General features: G+C 45.3%; 1 protein-coding gene across 1 annotated transcript; it reads left to right on the top strand.

Moving 5' to 3' along the window:
- Positions 1-11,587: 11,587 nt before the first annotated feature.
- Positions 11,588-16,089, top strand: C6H9orf152 (chromosome 6 C9orf152 homolog). Its single transcript, XM_065879775.1, has 2 exons — positions 11,588-11,780; positions 15,578-16,089. The coding sequence occupies exons 1-2, from the start codon at positions 11,588-11,590 to the stop codon at positions 16,087-16,089; spliced, it is 705 nt and encodes a 234-aa protein (XP_065735847.1).
- The last annotated feature ends 1,847 nt before the right edge of the window (positions 16,090-17,936 follow it).

Below are 17,936 nucleotides of genomic sequence, written 5' to 3'. Positions count from 1 at the left end.
CATTTACCATTGCAACAAAAGGAATAAAATATCTAGGAATAAACCTACCTAAGGAGACAAAAGACCTGTATGCAGAAAACTATAAGACACTGATGAAGGAAATTAAAGACGATACAAACAGGTGGAGAGATATACCATGTTCTTGGATTGGAACAATCAACATTGTGAAAATGACTATACTACCCCAAAACAATCTACAGATTCAATGCAATCCCTATCAAGCTACCAATGGCATTTTTCACAGAACTATAACAAAAAAATTCACAGTATGTATGGAAACACAAAAGACCCCGAAGAACCAAAGCAGTCTTGAGAAAGAAAAACGGAGCTGGAGGAATCAGGCTCCTGACTTCAGACTATACTACAAAGCTACAGTAATCAAGACAGTATGGTACTGGCACAAAAACAGAAATAGATAACAATGGAACAGGATAGAAAGCCCAGAGATAAACCCACACACATATTGTCACCTTATCTTTGATAAAGGAGGCAAGAATATACAATGGAGAAAAGATAGCCTCTTCAATAAGTGTTGCTGGGAAAACTGGACAGCTACATGTATAAGAATGAAATTAGAACACTTCCAACACCATACACAAAAATAAACTGAAAATAGATATAAGATCTAAATGTAAGGGCAGACACTATAAAACTCTTAGAGGAAAACATAGGCAGAACATGCTATGACATAAATCACAGCCAGCCCAGGGATAGCTTGTGTTGTTTTAAAAGTTCACCTTAAGGGGCCTTCCCTGGTGGCGCAGTGGTTGAGAGTCTGCCTGCCGATGCAGGGGACACGGGTTCGTGCCCCGGTCCGGGAGGATCCCACATGCCGCGGAGCGGCTGGGCCCGTGAGCCATGGCCGCTGAGCCTGCGCGTCCGGAGCCTGTGCTCCGCAACGGGAGAGGCCCGCGTACCGCAAAAATAAACAAATAAAAAAAAAAAAAAAAAAAAAAAAAAAAAGTTCACCTTAAAATGCTTCCTTCAGAGCCTGTACTTCTAGAAGAATTGACAAAGTTGCCATCACAGCTGGAAGAAAACTGGATCCATTCACAGTCACTCTTCATCAAAGCATGTGTGTCTTAAATTACATTAAAAGTGCTTTGTTGTAAAAATAAACTTAGGTGACTAAATAAAGACTTTTATAATAAAGAGGCTGAGTTTAACTTATAACCTTGTTTTCCAAGTTTCAATGTGAAAAGAAAATAAATACCAGCACTACCAATTAGTCATTCTCCACTTTAAATGCTAAATACTTTCTTGAAATAAAATTATACCTATTTTTTGTTTTAAAGGCATAAAGAATATTCTCAAATGATTTATCTTCCGAGTCTCTTCACATCAGTTACTTGGATATGACTTCTTTTGAATTGTCATCACCAAGCTCATGTTTTTTGAATATTTGTAACATATGAGGTGCACTGGGTGTTTCACGTAGAATACTGCTGAACTAAACTGAAGATCAAACCAATACATAAAATAGTTATAAAAATGCCTTCATGTTATGAGGTAAAAAGGCATGTTTCCTTCCTTGGTGGCCTTTGATGAAAACACAGAGCCGGAAGTTGTGTCAGACAGTGCAGACCTCTTGCATTGCAGAAGAGGAAGTTGCTGAGGTCTGCTCAGGATCTCGGGGACAGATGCAGATTTTCTAACACTGGCCTAGTTAGTCCTCTCTCCATTGTAGCCTTTCTAAAGGAACTTATTCTTTTATATGAAAGGTGCTTTCACAAGGCAACTTGCTATAGGAGGCAGTTGCTAAGATAGGTGAGGGAAGTTCCAAATTCCACTGAAGATACCCTTCAAAGGTTTTTCTTCCCCACTGATGACCTTTTCATTTGGGAAGAAACTGCTGACTATACTTTTCTGTCATAACCATTGTGAAGCCAGATAGCTCTGGCACGTTTTTTTTCTCATCATCATTGTTTCTGTGGTTCAAGATTTCAATATGTGAATTAAAAATAAGTAATACTCAAAAGCACACTGTTCTAAACACTTGTCAGTACACTCAAAAGTAGTGTCGGGGGACTTCCCTGGTGGCGCAGTGGTTAAGAATCCACCTGCCAATGCAGGGGACACGGGTTCGAGCCCTGGTCCGGGAAGATCCCACATGCAGCGGAGCAACTAAGCCTGTGCGCCACAACTACTGAAGCCTGCATGCCTAGAGCCCGTGCTCCGCAACAAGAGAAGCCACTGCAATGAGAAGCCCGCGCACTGAAACGAAGAATAGCCCCCACTTGCTGTAATTAGAGAAAGCCTGCACGCAGCAAAGAAGACCCAACGCAGGAAAAAAAAAAAAAGTAGTGTCGGGCTTCCCTGGTGGTGCAGTGGTTGGGAGCCCACCTGCTAATGCAGGGGATGCAGGTTCGAGCCCTGGTCTGGGAGGATCCCACATGCCGCAGAGCACTGGGCACGTGCACCACGGCTGCCGAGCCTGTGTGCCACAACTACTGAAGCCTTCACACCCGGAGCCCATGCTCTGCAACAAGAGAAGCCCGCACGCAGCAGCGAAGACCCAACGCAGCCAAAAATAAATAAATTTATCTAAAAAAAGAGGTGCTCAATAAATATTTTTTTAAAAAGTAGTGTCATTCATAAAATTCAGCTGGTTGTATTTGAATGCCAATACCATTCTAATTAGGATGTAGTTTTACAGAATAATCTTCAGAAGGAATAGTCCTCACAAGCAGTTGATCAACGGTAACTTTAACTATCAAAGTGTTTCTGTTTAATGGTGAAAGGTAGAATTAGTAAACTGCTGAAGAAATAAGCCGATCTGGTTTTGTACTTTGTTCTTTTAGAAATGCATATAAACTTAATAAAGCCATTGACTTAAATGTTAACAATGACTTAGGTTCTAACTTTAGAAACTGTATTTCCCCTTGCCCCAAATACTATATTCTAAAGATATGGCAAAATTTCAGTATACAATTATGTACTTTGTGAAGGTTGTAAATATCTAAAACAATAAGAGTTCTAAACTGAAAGTGTATTGCTGTGACAAATCTTGAACTGAGCTTTCTCTTTCAGGAGAGAATACAGGAGTTGAGTGTATTGTTTTTATTGGAGATAGTTTTAGACAGTATTAAAGCATCATTTCAACAGGTTAAAAAAAAAATGCAACAGTTTCAGCCAAGGAAGTTTTGCAATGAAAACAACATGCTACAACCATATGACTCAGCGATTCTACTCCTAGGTAGAGTACCCAAAGGGACTGAAAAGAGCTATTCAAAGAAAAACCTGTTCACTGATATTCATAGCAATACTATTCAAAACAGTGCTATTCACAATAGCCAAAATGTCCATCAACAGATGAATGGATAAACAAAAGTGATATATTCATACAACGGAATATTGTTCAAACGTAAAAGGAATGAAGTGCTGATACAGGTTATAGCATGGATGAACTTTGAAAACATTATGCTGAATTGAAAGAAGCCAGGCACCATACATATTGTACGGTTCCATTTTCATGAAATATCCAGAAGAGGAGAATCCTTAGAGACAGAAAGCCGTTTAGTGATCGGGAGGAAATAGGGATATAGGGGAAGGGAGAGTAACTCAGTGGGTATGGGGTTTCTGTTTGGGGTGATGAAATGTTTTGTAACTATCTAGATAGAGGTAATGGTTGTACAACATTGTGAATGTACTAAATGCCACTGAATTGTTCTTTTTTTTTGCGGTACGCAGGCCTTTCACTGTTGTGGCCTCTCCCGTTGCGGAGCACAGGCTCCGGACACACAGGCTCAGCGGCCATGGCTCAAAGGCCTAGCCGCTCCGCGGCATGTGGGATCTTCCTGGACCGGGGCACGAACCCGTGTCCCCTGCATCGGCAGGCAGACTCTCAACCACCGCGCCACCAGGGAAGCCCCTGAATTGTTCATTTATAAAAAGTTTAAAATATGAGTTTTATGCTATGTGAGTTTTACCTCAATAAAAAATACAAATTAAAAAATAAATTTTACCAGTACTTGAAGACTGTAAAATATTCCAGTGAATATTTTGGCGAACCCTACCAAGACGTCTACATTCTTTTGGTTAAAATAAAACCTAGCATCAAAGCACTATCATTTGTTTCAACTGCTCTTCGTATTTACTAAAAAGACAGCAAAGATTTTAAAAAAACTCCCAGAGGGATATAAATACTCAGATACTGATAAGATTTCTTTGAACACTGTAATAGCCCCAGTGGTCTATGGAATAATGAATGCAAAAGATATCTCGGGTGAAAAGAGAGTCTGAATTATGCAACATACATTTAAAAAGCATTCTTTTTATTTTCTTGAGTCTTGAAATTGCTTAGTCATTTAGGAATAACGATGGGTGCCTCATACTATGGATTGCTTTTCTCAACATCCATTTCAGTCCTCTGCTATCTTACAAAGCCTGGGAAGCTTTGAAACAACTACATTTCCCAGACCTCCTTGCAGCTAGGATTCTCTTCACCTAGTATAGGTGCTTTGGGTTCCACCCATCAGATGCATTTTCGAGAATTTTTATTGGCAGAGAGGCAGAATGCATGCATCCATTTTGTAAGTGTGGTTCATGGAAGAGATGGTGTGACTTGAAGTCTAGAAGTTGTCCTGGCAGCTTCCTAATTTAGCAGGTGTTTTCGCAGTTCAGTAGTTTGAGCAACAGTGATATCATATTCAGAGTCAGGATTGTTCTGGTTATCTACTGCTGTGTAATGAACCACCCCCAAACTTAGTGAATTAAAACAACTACTTAGTATTATTACTCGTGCATTTACTGGGCTCAGGTAAGCAATTCTCCATTGGGGTCTCTCATGAAATTACATTTAGATGTTGGCTGGGCTGCAGTTATCTGAAGGCTCGACTCGGCTGGATGTCCAGGGGGCTCACTCACATGGCCGGCAGTTGATACTGGCTACTGGCTGGGAGTTCACCTGGCAATGTTGACTGAAGCACCTACATGCAGCTTATGCAGCTTCTCCATGTTGCTCGGGATGCTCACAGCATGGTCTTTGGGCTTAAAAAGGAGCACCCAAGGGCAAGCATTCCAAAAAGCAGGAAGCCAAAGTCACCAGAAGCTAAGGGTTATGACGAGAACAGGCATCGCATCACTTCTACCACACTCTGTTGGTCAAATGATGTCACACAACCAATCCAGGTTCATGAGGGTGAAAATAAAGACTCCATCTCTTGATGAGGGAGTGGCAAACTCAATTGCAAAAAAGCACGTAGGATGGAAGATATTGTTTATGCCGTCCTTGGAAAACATAATTTGTTACAAGGGTAGAGTGGCTTGCACATAGTCTGGCTCCATAGTCTATGCTCCTAACTCTTAAGCCTTCTCTTAAACTGAAAATTGAAGTTGATTGCAAGTTATCTAGGTGAGAAGCAGGTGCTGCAAATGGTGATCATGCCATGAAAATGGGGACGGAGATGAGGGTAAGCAAAGGAGTATCTTAGAAGATGGAGAGAACAGCACATAGCAAAGCTCCAAGGAGGAACAGACGTGGGGGGCATTCAAGAAAATGAGAGGAAGGCTAACGTGGCAAGAGAACTTTCTCCCCTTGTTCACACTGTGGCCCACCTAGGAGATGATACTCTTTGTATGGGCCATTGGAGTAAGTGGATGAGCTCTTTGTGGTTGGAGGCACCTGCCCTGGGGTCTGTGGGGCTCAATCTTGGGCACACCTGTAATGTATTTGTAGGAAATCTGGTCTAGAATGTAGGGAGCAAGAGGAAAGTCAACCAGGAGACTGGTGTGGTGAGACAGACCCAGGACATGCACAACCTCATAGGCCATGAGAAAGACTTGAATGTTAGTTCGAGGGCGTTGGGAAGCCACTGAAGGATTTTAACTAGGGGGAAGGCGTAAGTCAATTTGCCTTGGGCCTTCAGGAGAACACTGATCACTGAGAAGAGAATAGATGGGAGAGCACGGTATAGAAGCAGGGAGCCAGTTAGGAGGCTGTTGCAGGGGTCTTGGCAAAAGAAACGAGGACAACTGAGACTAAGATGGTGCTGGGGGAGGTGCAGACAAGAGTACGGGTTTGGGATATATTTCAGAGTTGGAACTACCTGGGCTAGAGATGAATTCAATATAAAAGGTGAAGGAGAAAGGATAATAATGTTGCCTCTCTCACATTGTTCTCAAGGGGGATTAAATTTGATTACATACAAGTTCTTCAAAAAGTTAAACATAGATTTACCATATGATCTAGCAATTCCTCTCCTAGATATATATCCAAAAGAACTGAAAGCAAGGATTCACACAAATACTTGTGTATCCATTCTCATAGCAGTATTATTTACAATAGCCAAAATATGGAAACAAGCGAAATGTCTATCAATGGACAAACGGATAAACAAAATGTGTTATATTCATACCACAGAATATTATTCATCCATAAAAAGGAATGACGTACTGATACATGCTCCAACATGGATGAACCTTGAAAACGTCATGCTAAGAGAAATAATCCAGACACAAAGGGAAAAATATTGTACGATTCCACTTACATGAAGTACCAAAAGTAGGCAAATCCATAGAGACAATGCAGAATAGAGGTTACCAGGAACTGGGGGTTGGGGGGTGGAAAGGAATGAAGGGTCATTACTGTTTAAGGGGTAAGGAGTTTCTGTTTGGGACAATGAAGGGTTCTGAAAATACAGAGTGGTGATGGTTGTACAACACTGTGAATCTCCTCAATGCCACTGAATTGTTCAAGTGGTAAATTTCATGTTATGTGTATTTTACCACACAAAAGAATTGATTATGTACATGGAGTAGTTAGCACATACGTGGCCCACAGTTGTCTGGGCTCAGTGAATGAAACTATTGTTTTCACAGGTCTGGCACACACCTGCCTTTTTCAGAGAGGAATCTCTCTCATTCCATAAGGCCGAGAACCTTGAACTTAGGAGTCTGTCTGCCCTGGAGCACTCTTCGACATCCTGAGTCCTTTCCCATCACACCTGGGTCTCCTGTGGACACTGTCCACATGGAACCCCAAGTCACAGTCTACTTAACAGGATGAGGCCGCTCCTCACTGGAACCAGCAAGAAGACATCCCAGGAAGGCCTCCCATCCCTCACCATCTTGCCCTTTTGGTCTTTCTAAGGCTACATCACTAAGCGGTAGAGGTGGGATAATTTCAGAGTGAAATCATTACAGAGAAGAGGAGAAGGTAAAGATCAGGCTATCTTAAGCCTTCCCTGGAGTCTCCAGTGGAAAGAACTCAAAACCTAAGTCCTTCACCATGACAGGATCCACTCGTGTTGCTCACCCACCCCCACATATACCTGGCTCTCCTGGCCTTTGGCTCGCCAACCATCTCCCGTATGGGCTTCTTCAAGTCTCTGAATCTCCGCCCACAAATGATTGGCCTTTATAGTGCCTCCGGTCTGAGTGATTCTCTCTGGAATAGTGCCCTAGTGATTAAGTGACACCTTTGTCACCCAAGTCTTATAGAAGAGCAGGGTCCTTTGAACAGGAGTGGACTTGGATCCTCTAGGCCTAATTTCCTTAAGTTCCCATGAGAGCTGCAGGGAACGTGGTTCCTTTCTTGACTGACCCTGTTAGATTAAACACATGCTTACCTCTCAACACAGACTTTCATTTTCAGGTTCAGTACAGTTTAAACCATACAGAAAAAAGAAAATATTTCTTCAAATAACAGGGCATCTCATCCCTTTCTGGTGTCTGGAACCCCGAGCAAGGTTATTTCTTGCTCCCCTGGTGAGTCCTCCCGAAGCATAAAGCATGTCCTTTCAGTGGTAGCCGTCATCATTTTTCAGGAAGGGCTCCAGCTCAATAACATTTTTCATTTATTTCAGAAGACTCTCTGGAATGGGATACCATTGCCAATGTTTTCTTACGCTATTATTACTGTAATTGCAACATAAGGAAAGGGAAGTTTATTCAATAAGTGCTACTGTACAACTGGACAATTATTTGGAGGAAAAATAGCTAGATTCATGCTTTATCTGAAACTTTCACACTAAAATCAATTCCAAATAGATTAAAGATTTGGGTATTAAAAGAGAGAGAGGAACCATATGAATTAAAGAAGGAATTTAAGCTTCCAAAAGTCAGGCAACCAGCAGTTGGTAGCCTCTCCTGATTCTCATCAGAATACCTACAGAGATACAACCATAGAGCGGGATAACTATCAATATTAAAAGATGAAGACTGATAAAGAAATGCCAAATATAGTAGAAATTGAGTCCAATTTGATGGCAGATGCAACTGGACTAGAATGGAGGGGTCCCTATTGCCTTCAGCTCATGCTAGAGAGGCTCCCTGATTTAAAAAAAAAAAGGATGAAGAAGCTCGGGCTATTTCCCACCATTTATCTCTCAACCAGAGACCCAGGGACTCAGAAATCTGGGCAGCTGGCTCTCTAGAGCAGTGGAGAACGTTAGACACATACCAATCTCCAGATACCACCCCAGACTACGTGACTCAGAATATTTAGGGGAGGCACTCAAGCATGAGTGTTTCTTTTAAAACTCCCAAGGTGGGACTTCCCTGGTGGTGCAGTGGTTAAGAATCCACGTGCCAATGCAGGGGACACGGGTTCGAGCTCTGGTCTGGGAAGATCCCACAGGTCACAGAGCAACTAAGCCTGTGCACCACAACTACTGAGCCTGCGCTCTTGAGCCCGCGAGCCACAACTACTGAGCCTGCATGCCACAACTACTGAAGCCTACGCGCCTAGAGCCCATGCGCTACAACAAGAGAAGCCACCGCAATGAGAAGCCCATGCACTGCAACGAAGAGTAGCCCCCACTTGCCGCAAGTAGAGAAAGTCCACACCGAGCAACGAAAACCCAACACAGCCCCAAAATAAATTAATTAATTAAAAAATAATAAATAAAACTCCCAAGGTGGTCTGAATGTGTGGCCAGATTGAGAACCAGTCTTTTGTGTATATTTCTCAGATACCATTCTATAGGGCAGGAAGGTAATCAAGAGATTCTGTCTCCCCCTTTTGGCCAGTCTGGCTCTTTTGCGACATTTCTTTCCTTCCTTACAGTCTGGGATGCCTCTCTTCACTGTTTCTCCTCCTATCATTTTGATTTCACTTCTTCTGTTTTCAACATTACCTTCTTACTTCTGCCTGCCCCTTAAATATTGGTCTTCCTAGAGCTTGGTATCTTGAAATATCCTCCTAAATTAGAAATTTCATTCAATTCTAAGACTTCAGCTGACACATATGGACTGAAGACTTCAATTCTTATACAGTAGGGTGAACATTTTCACCTTCATAACCCTCTTCCTGGAGTATATACCCTCCCACTGATGGAGCCCTACCCAACCCAAGCCAGGATAACTGCAGAGGTCTTGAGGAGGTGGGGGAAAGAGAGTCTTTTTTTTTTAAATAGTGGCACAGAAGTTATGTTAAAAAGTAGTCTTGTAGAATCCCCACTAGCCTAGACCATTCATCCCCTTTCTCAGTAGTTAGAACATAACGATGGACCAGATGCCAAGAGGAAGAAGTTAGATGCTGGGACAAGAAAGGAGAAAGAAGAAAGTAGAAGTGCATGGAGGAGACCACTCTTCTGCCCATTAAACATGAACTTGAACAAGCTAGTGGGGACTGAAAAGGGAAAAGAAAGCAACTTTGGACCATCTCTCAATTCTCTATATGCGGGACTATCTAATGATAAAACTTTTCCAATAATGAACTGTATCATTTTCACAAACAATGACATCTGCCTCTCTCTACCAAGCTTCTAACTCCCTCCTGATGACCCAACAATCATAGGTACCTCAAACATAACATCTAAAATAAATCCCTCCTCCTCTCCCTTGCCCCAATCTTCTCCTCCCCTGTGCCATCTCTGTGACTGGAACTACCATTTCTCTACCTGATGTGGGTTAAATTGTGTCCCCCCCCCAAATCCATATGTTGAAGTCCTAACCCTAGTACCTCATATGTGACCTTGTTTGGAAATAGGATCATTGCAGATATAAATAGTTGACTTAAGATGAGGTCATTGGAGTGGATCCTAATCCAATATGACTAGTGTCCTTATAAAAAGGGGAAATTTGGGCACAGAGGACATGCACGCAGGGAGAACACCATGTGAATATAAAGGCAAAGATCAGGTGATGCTTTTACAAACCAGGGAAAGCCAAAGGTTGCTAGCAAACCACAAGAAACAAAGTGAGAGGCACGGAACAGATTCCTTCTGCAATGCCCAGAAGGGACCAACCTTGCTGACACCTTGACCTTGGACTTGCAGCCTTCAGAACTCTAAGACAACGAATTTCTGTTGTTTAAGCCAACCAATTTGCGGTACCTTATTACAGCAGTACATACCACCCAACAAAGTATATAGCATATATGTATACGGCGTAAAACACCCAACAGACTTTCACCCTCCATCTCTCATCCAATGTCCTACGGCTAAATACCATCCAGTTATTCTCCAAGATGTCTCCTAAATTCAGCTACTACTGTTTCCACTGCCTCTGTAGATATTTTGGGTAATTGGGTAATTATGTTAGGAGAAGACAGAAAACTTAATCCGCCAGATGGAGCCAGGATAGGCTGAAGCTGGTGTTAAGAGAGAGGGTTTAGGATTCAAAGCGGTTACAGACATGGTGGGGCTAGCAAGCAGAGGGGGAGAGCGCACGTAGCTGTGGGTAAGATAAACACCAACTTAACTGGTTGGGAAATGCTGAGACCACAGAGCCTACGTCAAATGTCAAAGAGGTGGGGCTGGCTAGAGGCCAGGGCTCCCCTGGCTCTGTCCCCGCAGTGACTTTGGGGCTGGGCTTTCTCCTGAGTTACACACTGGGCGGTGAGTGGAGGTCTCAGGGGTACCTTTGCTACTGGGTCTCCCTCTGCCCGGATGCTGGTGCATATTCCTGAGGCTCCAGCTCCTTTTCCAACTGCCAACCGAACAGGCAGGTTTGCTGACAAACATCCTGTTCCAGTTCCAAGGGGTGTGAACCAAGGCGGGCACTTGGCCTCCCCCAGCACTAGCTCCAAGGGGTGTGAACCAAGGCGGGCACTTGGCATCCCCCAACACTAGCTCCAAGGGGTGTGAACCAAGGCGGGCACTTGGCATCCCCCAGCACTAGCTCCAGCTCTGCCAGGAAACAGGAGGCTTCACTGTAGCTCCTGGAATCGTATTCTACACTTTCGGATCAAGCAGTGAAGGACCTGGAATAGGATACTCCTTGGACCCCAAAAGGCTCCGAGCAGCTCTGCTTGTCCTTCTCTCTGTCCCCGGCTCCTCCCCTCACTCCCTGCCCATCAATTTCTCACTTTCACTCCCTCCCTGCCCCCTCCCTCCTCCTGCTGCTCCCCACCCCGTGCTCACTCTTCTCTCCCCCCATTCATCCCCCGCGGCTATCACCTCCTTCCTCCATTCTTAATCCCCTCTTTGCACCCCTTCCTTCCCTCCTCCCCCTCCAACTTTTCCTTCTCTTTCCCGCCCGCTCCCACCCTTCTCCTTCCCCCAATTTCTCCCTCTCCCTCCCTTGCTCTTCTCCTGATCTTTCCACCTTTCTCCGCACTTCCCTCTCCCCCCTCCTCTCCCTGAGCCCTACCACCTCCCCCGCCAGCCCTGCCCATCAGTGTTTGCTTTGCTCCCGGAACCGGATGAAGGGGTTGCCCTGCCCATGCCCTGCCCTGCCCCACTTCTGGCAGCTGGGGTCTCCCTTCATGGCCGACGGCTCTGGGACTCAGGCCCCAGGGAAAGGGCCCCTGCTCAGCATGCAGCTCCTGCGAGCGCAGTACGCAGGCCTGAGACGGCAAAAGAAGGCCCAGGCCCACGTGGTGGTGCTCCCGAAAGGTAAGGCTGGGCAGGTGCTGGGGGCAGAAGGGAAGGGCACGAGGGCCTGGCTGAGCCGTGGGCAGCGCAGGGCCAGGGCTCTGCTGGCCTCCTGGTGGGGAAGGGCAGGGAGGCGGGCTGGCCTGTGCAGGGCCGTTCCGCTGGGGCCTCAAGCCGTGATGTTCCCAACAGCTTGGGCGCTGGCCATAGGAAGCGCAGGGCTCAGGGACCCAGGAAGCACCCAGGCTCCCGGAGCGAGCTCTGCACCCCCTCAAACAGCAGCTGGGGAGGGGCGCTGAGACACAGAAGCCCCACCTCCAGGGGAGCAGCCTCCTTCCTCTGGGAACTCAGACTTATTCCAGGAGGAAGTTAGGAGCACAGGGCTCAGAAAGCAAGCGATGGTCAAATCCCGGCCCTTCATCCTCTAACCGAGAGGGCAAGTCAAGAGAGGTAGGAAGACGCCCTGAAAGGTCAGGGCTGTGCTCTGGGAACTTCTGTGGCTGTTTATACAGTTCAGGACTCACTGAGCAGCCCACCCCACTCTCGGCAAGTCTGGGAAGGAACCAGGGGCCAGAGGGTCCTCACTGTCTGGGACAGGAAGGGCGCTGCCTTGGGCTAAAGGCACCCACCTCTCACAATTTGGGCTGTTGCCAGTGAGTGGGGTCCATTTGAACTGAACTGGCACAGCCGAATAGCCCCCTCTCTCTGCAGGGCAGAAGCTGGGAGTTTCCTAAAGCCCTATTCCATCCTCAAGGGTATTCACTCATTCAGTTACTCAGCAAGCATTAATTAAACTTGTATGGAATGAACGCAGATTTAACACACCTGTGGTTCAGACTCACCCATCCATGTGATGGGTATGCCCCCAGAGACATCTCAAACTCAGCACGCCCCGTAGAATTGACCACCCCCGCCCCACCCCTCCCTGCTGCCCCTTTCTCCTGCATCCTAGAACTCAAGCCTCCCTCCTCCGTGGTCACCCCTTGATGAGTTACGTCATGAGTTACAACAGGGTAATGCGAGGGGGAGTGCTCAGGCTCTGCTTCCCCAGGGAAGACCGCTCACCCGCAGGCTCAGTCAGTCTTTCAGGGCATTTCTAGCAGTTTGCCAGCCCACATTGTTGCTCTAACTGTGAGAAGTAGTGTGCTCTCTGATGGAGTGTTCCTGTACTTGGTCTCTGGAGAAGGGCCTGAACCTGAGTCCCAGCTCTGCCACTGAGCTGCTCTGTGCAGATTTGAACGAGTCATGTACGTTACTGTCACTCAGCTTTCTCGCCTTTCAGCTGGGAATAACTGTAGCCCCCAAAGTAGAGAGAGGGTTGTGGTGGGAACTAAATAAATTCACACGTATAAAGCTCCTTAGGGCTTTCTGTGCTAATTGGCTGAGGACCAGATCCTTACGTCACACGAGTCTGAGTTAGAAGGACACTTGAAGCACTTGGACTGGGTGTGAGGAGTAAGGTGGTTCTCCAGGGAGAAATCAGAGTAAGATGACAAAAATGAGGTGAAAATGATGCTGGGGGAGGGGGCAAAAAAGCAATTTTGCCTGCACATCGGCCACAGGCTGGATGGTGGTGCCGTTCACTGAGACAGAGAATATAGGAGAAAAAGATTTCTGATTAGGAAGAGATGAATTTGTTGGTGAATATGCTGTATTTGAGGGAGTTGTCTGTAAAACTTCCAACCAGCCTGGATCTCAGGAGAGAAGTGTGGGCTGGAGATATAGATTGGGGGCTCATCAACATACTGGTAGTAGTTGAAGCCATGGGCACGGATAAAATTGTGGAGGACCAATGTGTAAATTGATAAGAGGCTAGGATGACAATTAGAGTTCTCCAATACTCAAATACTGAAGGGACAAGCAGAGGAATAGTCAGGGAAGATAGCAGTCAAAATGGTAGCAGACAGATATTAGCCCGAAAAAGGGAATTCACACACGCTGAATCTTGGATGAACCTACGTGAACCTTGAGGACATTATGCTAAGTGAAATAAGCCAGTTACAAAAAGACAAGTGCTGTAATGATCTACTCACATGAGGTACTTGGAGTAGTCAGATTCACAGAGACAGAAAGTAGAATGGTGCTTGCCAGGGTGGGGGAGGTGAAGAGTTGTTGTTTAACGGGTACAGTGTCAGTCTGGGAAAGATGAAAAAGTTCTGGAGATCGGTTGTGCAACAATGTGAATGGACTTAACACTATTGAACTGTACACTTCAAAATGGCTAAGACGGTAAGTTGTATGTTGTGTGTCTTACATTTTTCTTAAACGATAGGAGAAAACCAGGAGATATTAATGCCACGAAGCCAAGCAAGTAGAGGGAGTTTAGGGATCCTCCGTGTCCAGCATAGCAGAGACTCCGGAAGACAGAGTGGCCATCGAGATTGGCTCCCACTAAAACTAGATCTCAGTGTCTTAAGGCACGGGGTTGTATCTGGAAGGGCACGTACTCTGGGAGCTGATTAATGGAAGGAAGCCCTCTGGAATTAGCTTTCTTCCTCCTTAGTGTTATGGAATGAATTTAGGTTCTAGAGATGCAGTGGCAGGTGTTCCGGATTCCTAGCTCTAGAGTTCAAGGGCTTCCTTCTGGCTTTATTGCTTCAACACCATCTCTCCACTCACAGCATGTACTCTGTCACCTAGGGGCCTCCAGCAGGGACAAATGTCAGAATGCTCAAGGGAGCTTCACTGCATTTCAGAGGGAATTCCAGGCTGGCCACAGGTCTCCTTTCTATAGGAAAATGCCTTTCGGTCATTTCTCCAACCCTCAATGCCACCAAGAGTTGACAAGAAACTGTCATGTTCCACAAGGTGGTAAAAAGATGTCCCTGAATATTAGCTCGGGGCTTTGGGACAGCCTGGAGGGGTGGGATGGGGAGAGTGGGAGGGAGGGAGACGCAAGAGGGAAGACGTGTGGGATCATATGTATATGTATGGCTGATTCACTTTGTTATAGGGCAGAGACTAACACACCATTGTAAAGCAATTATACCCCAATAAAGATGATTAAAAAAATAAAAAATAAATAAAAAAAAAAGATGTCCCTGAGAAGGAAGAAAGACATCGGTCTGCCTTCTCATCCCTGAAGCCAGTTCAGGGAAGCAGTAGGTGCTGCATACATGTTCCCAGAACAGTGGCTATGGTTCAGAAAGATAAAGACCAGTCCTCCAAAAGGAACTGCCTCAAAACACAGTTCCCCTCTCCTCTGCCTTGGGTGCTAAACCCATTATCAGAATCCCACAACACAAAACCCTTTCCACCGGTCAGTGTATGTGAATCACACATGTGGGTGAACACATGTTGTGCCCTTGTCCCCATTATTCTTTTAGTCTGAAATGCGAGTTCCCTAGTTCTTCCTAGGGTTCACTCCCTCACTGCAGTCAAAAACTGAAGTCTCCTATTAAATTCTATCACACTCGAATGTTTTTTTCCATAGCATTGATTACCACCAGAAACTTTATTATAGTATGTTTATTTGCTTATTCTTTTTCTCCTCCACTAGACCACATCATGAAGAGGTAGATTTTGTCTCAGTGTTCATTACTGTATTCCCAAGACCTAGAATAAATAATGCCTGGCACATTATCAGGGCCTAATAAATATTTGTTGAATAAATGAATAATTTTGCATGAATATGTGTGTGTGTGTGTGTGTGTGTGTATGTGTGTGTGTTAGAGAGAGATAATGCAGTGTGTTGGGTACCTGGCCTCCTTGATATATTTGGCATGTCCTTCCTTCATCTTGAAAGCTCTGAGACCCCCAAAATGAGAGCCACCCATGTACTTTGCAGTGGTGACCCTGCTGGTACCTTGCTTTCTCAGGAGGGAACATGCCTGCTCCTGCTGAGGCCATGGTCAGTGCTGTTTGGATTAACAAGGAGAGAAGGCATTCACTGTCCCTAGAAGAGGCGGATCTGGAGGCAGAGGAGATGCTGGAGGAGGCTGACAGAGGCTGTCTCCAGGCCCCCGACTCTCCATGGCACACGCACCTAGAGATGCACCGCTCGGTCCAAACCTTCCACCAGGAAACCAGTCATCAAGTAAAGCACAAGGACAAGTTCATGGGGTCTGAGCAAAGGCTCCCAGGCTTGTTTGAAGACACTCAGACGACTCAGCAAGGAGGCACGATCCCAGAGGCAGCCCAGCATGAGTGTCAAGTGGGCGACACCCAAACAAAGGCAGTGGGATCTGGCTTAAACATTGGCGCTCAGGGCCCTCCTCCCATAAAGAAGCCACACAGGTCTGGAAGACCAGCTAACTATCCATTTCCCCAGAGGAAAACTCCCAGGATCTCCCAGGCGGCCCGGAACCTGGGCTTATATGGCCCAGCCTGAAGGTTTCCACCCAAAGGTCTCAACCTTGAGACCATCTATGGCCTCACCTAAGAACTTAGGAGGCAGAAGCACAGCTAGGGCCTCTAGCTGGGAGCAGAACTGGACTACATCAATCGTCGGGATGGTGGGACATGAACTTTGCAGTGGGCACGTAGACTTGTCCTTCAAAAAAAAAAAAAAAGAGAGGTTGCCCAGACCAGACTGCTCACAGCTCAGGATGAAAGAGTGCTGTCTCACCAGTGCAGCCCCATTCTGTTTATATAAGAAGACATTGCTGTGGACATCGACTCAGTCCTTAGAACTAGAGAATTTTAAACGTTAGACAGAGACCCTAGCCAGGGGATGCCTTTGCAGTGCCCTAGAGTCGACAGGCGTGGGCCATCTTGTTTTCAGTAACTTCTGAGGATTTCTCACGTTCTGGAGAAGAGAGGGGCTCTGAGAATTTCCTTTTTCTGGTCGCTATGCCTGGAGGCCAGCTCACTTACAAGTCTCTACATGCATTGGTAGTGACCACACCATTTTAGCTTGAGCCTCCCAAAGTATGGTCACCCTGGGTAAAAAGGGTCAAAACAATCCCACCTACTGTTCTGTGTGTTTAAGTGTCTTTAGGAAGGGTTGGTCATCTCTCCCCTCTCATTGAGACTGCACATTCCGGTCTCATTATAGATTTATTTCCTTTCATCCTTCTCTCTCCGTCCTTTCCTTCCTTCCTTCCTCCCTCCCTCCCTCCCTCCCTCACTTCCTTTTTTCCTATTTGCTCTCTTCTTCCCTTCTTCAATCTCTCTGTGTCTCTCTCTCTCCAAATTAAACACTGCCCATCATTGAAGATGTATAGTAATAGAAGCCTGAAAGAAGAAGATAAAGAAATGTTCCTGCTTGGAAAGTATGTGTTCCTCAAAAGTTGCTGCCTTTTCAGCCAAATTTGTATCATTCAGGTCCTTCCTGGTATATTTTAAACCAAAGACAAAGTGAAGCAGGTATTACTTGGGTGGTGGGGAAGAAATTATCTTACCTGGTTAATGTTTAACTTTAATAAACACACCTAAAGTGACTTTTCCTCATGCCAGATTCTCTCTCTGTAAAGTTTTACCCACATCTTCCTTTTGTTCCCATGGTGATCCAGTCTTGCCCACCCACATCGAGAGATGTTACCTAGGAGTGTCATTTCCTGTCAAAATACGTATGTGCCTTCTCCTTGGGCCATCCCCGAAATTCCCTCCAATTTGGGGATTGTGATTCCTTTTGTGAACAATTAATAAGAGCCAGTTGTTAATTTTTTTTAATAGTCTAATGAAAAACAAGGAAATTTTCTGAAAAAAACTTTTCCTTTGCTTTTGTTTTAAAGAGGCTTCCCAGAAGTAACTCCTCTTTCTACAGTGTATCAATTAGGATAGGCTATGTTTTGCTGAGTAATAAACAACTCCCAAACCTCACACAGAAGCTTTTTTTTTTCCCCACTCATGAAAATTCCACTGTGGATTTGGGCCAACTTCCAGGGCAGCTCTCCTACATTGTTACTAACAATTCAAGCCACTTCAATCTTGTGGCACCACCATATCAATACTGGTTTCCCTAATCACTGTAGCCGAAGAAAGTGCATTAAAAGTCACATACTGGCTCTCACATCACTTTGCTTATGTTTCATTGTCCAAAGCAAGTAACACAGGCGTATCTCCACTTCAAGGGTATGAGGAAGTGCATTCATTTCATGTGCCCACAAGGAGAGAAGGAATGGAAATATGGTATGAGCAGAACTAATGGCTAACACAGGTAGAGAGGGGACAGGTCATAGTACAATATTAGATTTTATTGTGAATACAATAAGTAGCCATTAAGGGATTCACATA

Source organism: Phocoena phocoena, chromosome 6 (assembly GCF_963924675.1).
Source record: "Phocoena phocoena chromosome 6, mPhoPho1.1, whole genome shotgun sequence".
NCBI classification, from domain to species: domain Eukaryota; kingdom Metazoa; phylum Chordata; class Mammalia; order Artiodactyla; family Phocoenidae; genus Phocoena; species Phocoena phocoena.
Note: the sequence above shows the minus strand (reverse complement) of the source record. Positions and strands in the feature narration are given on the sequence as shown.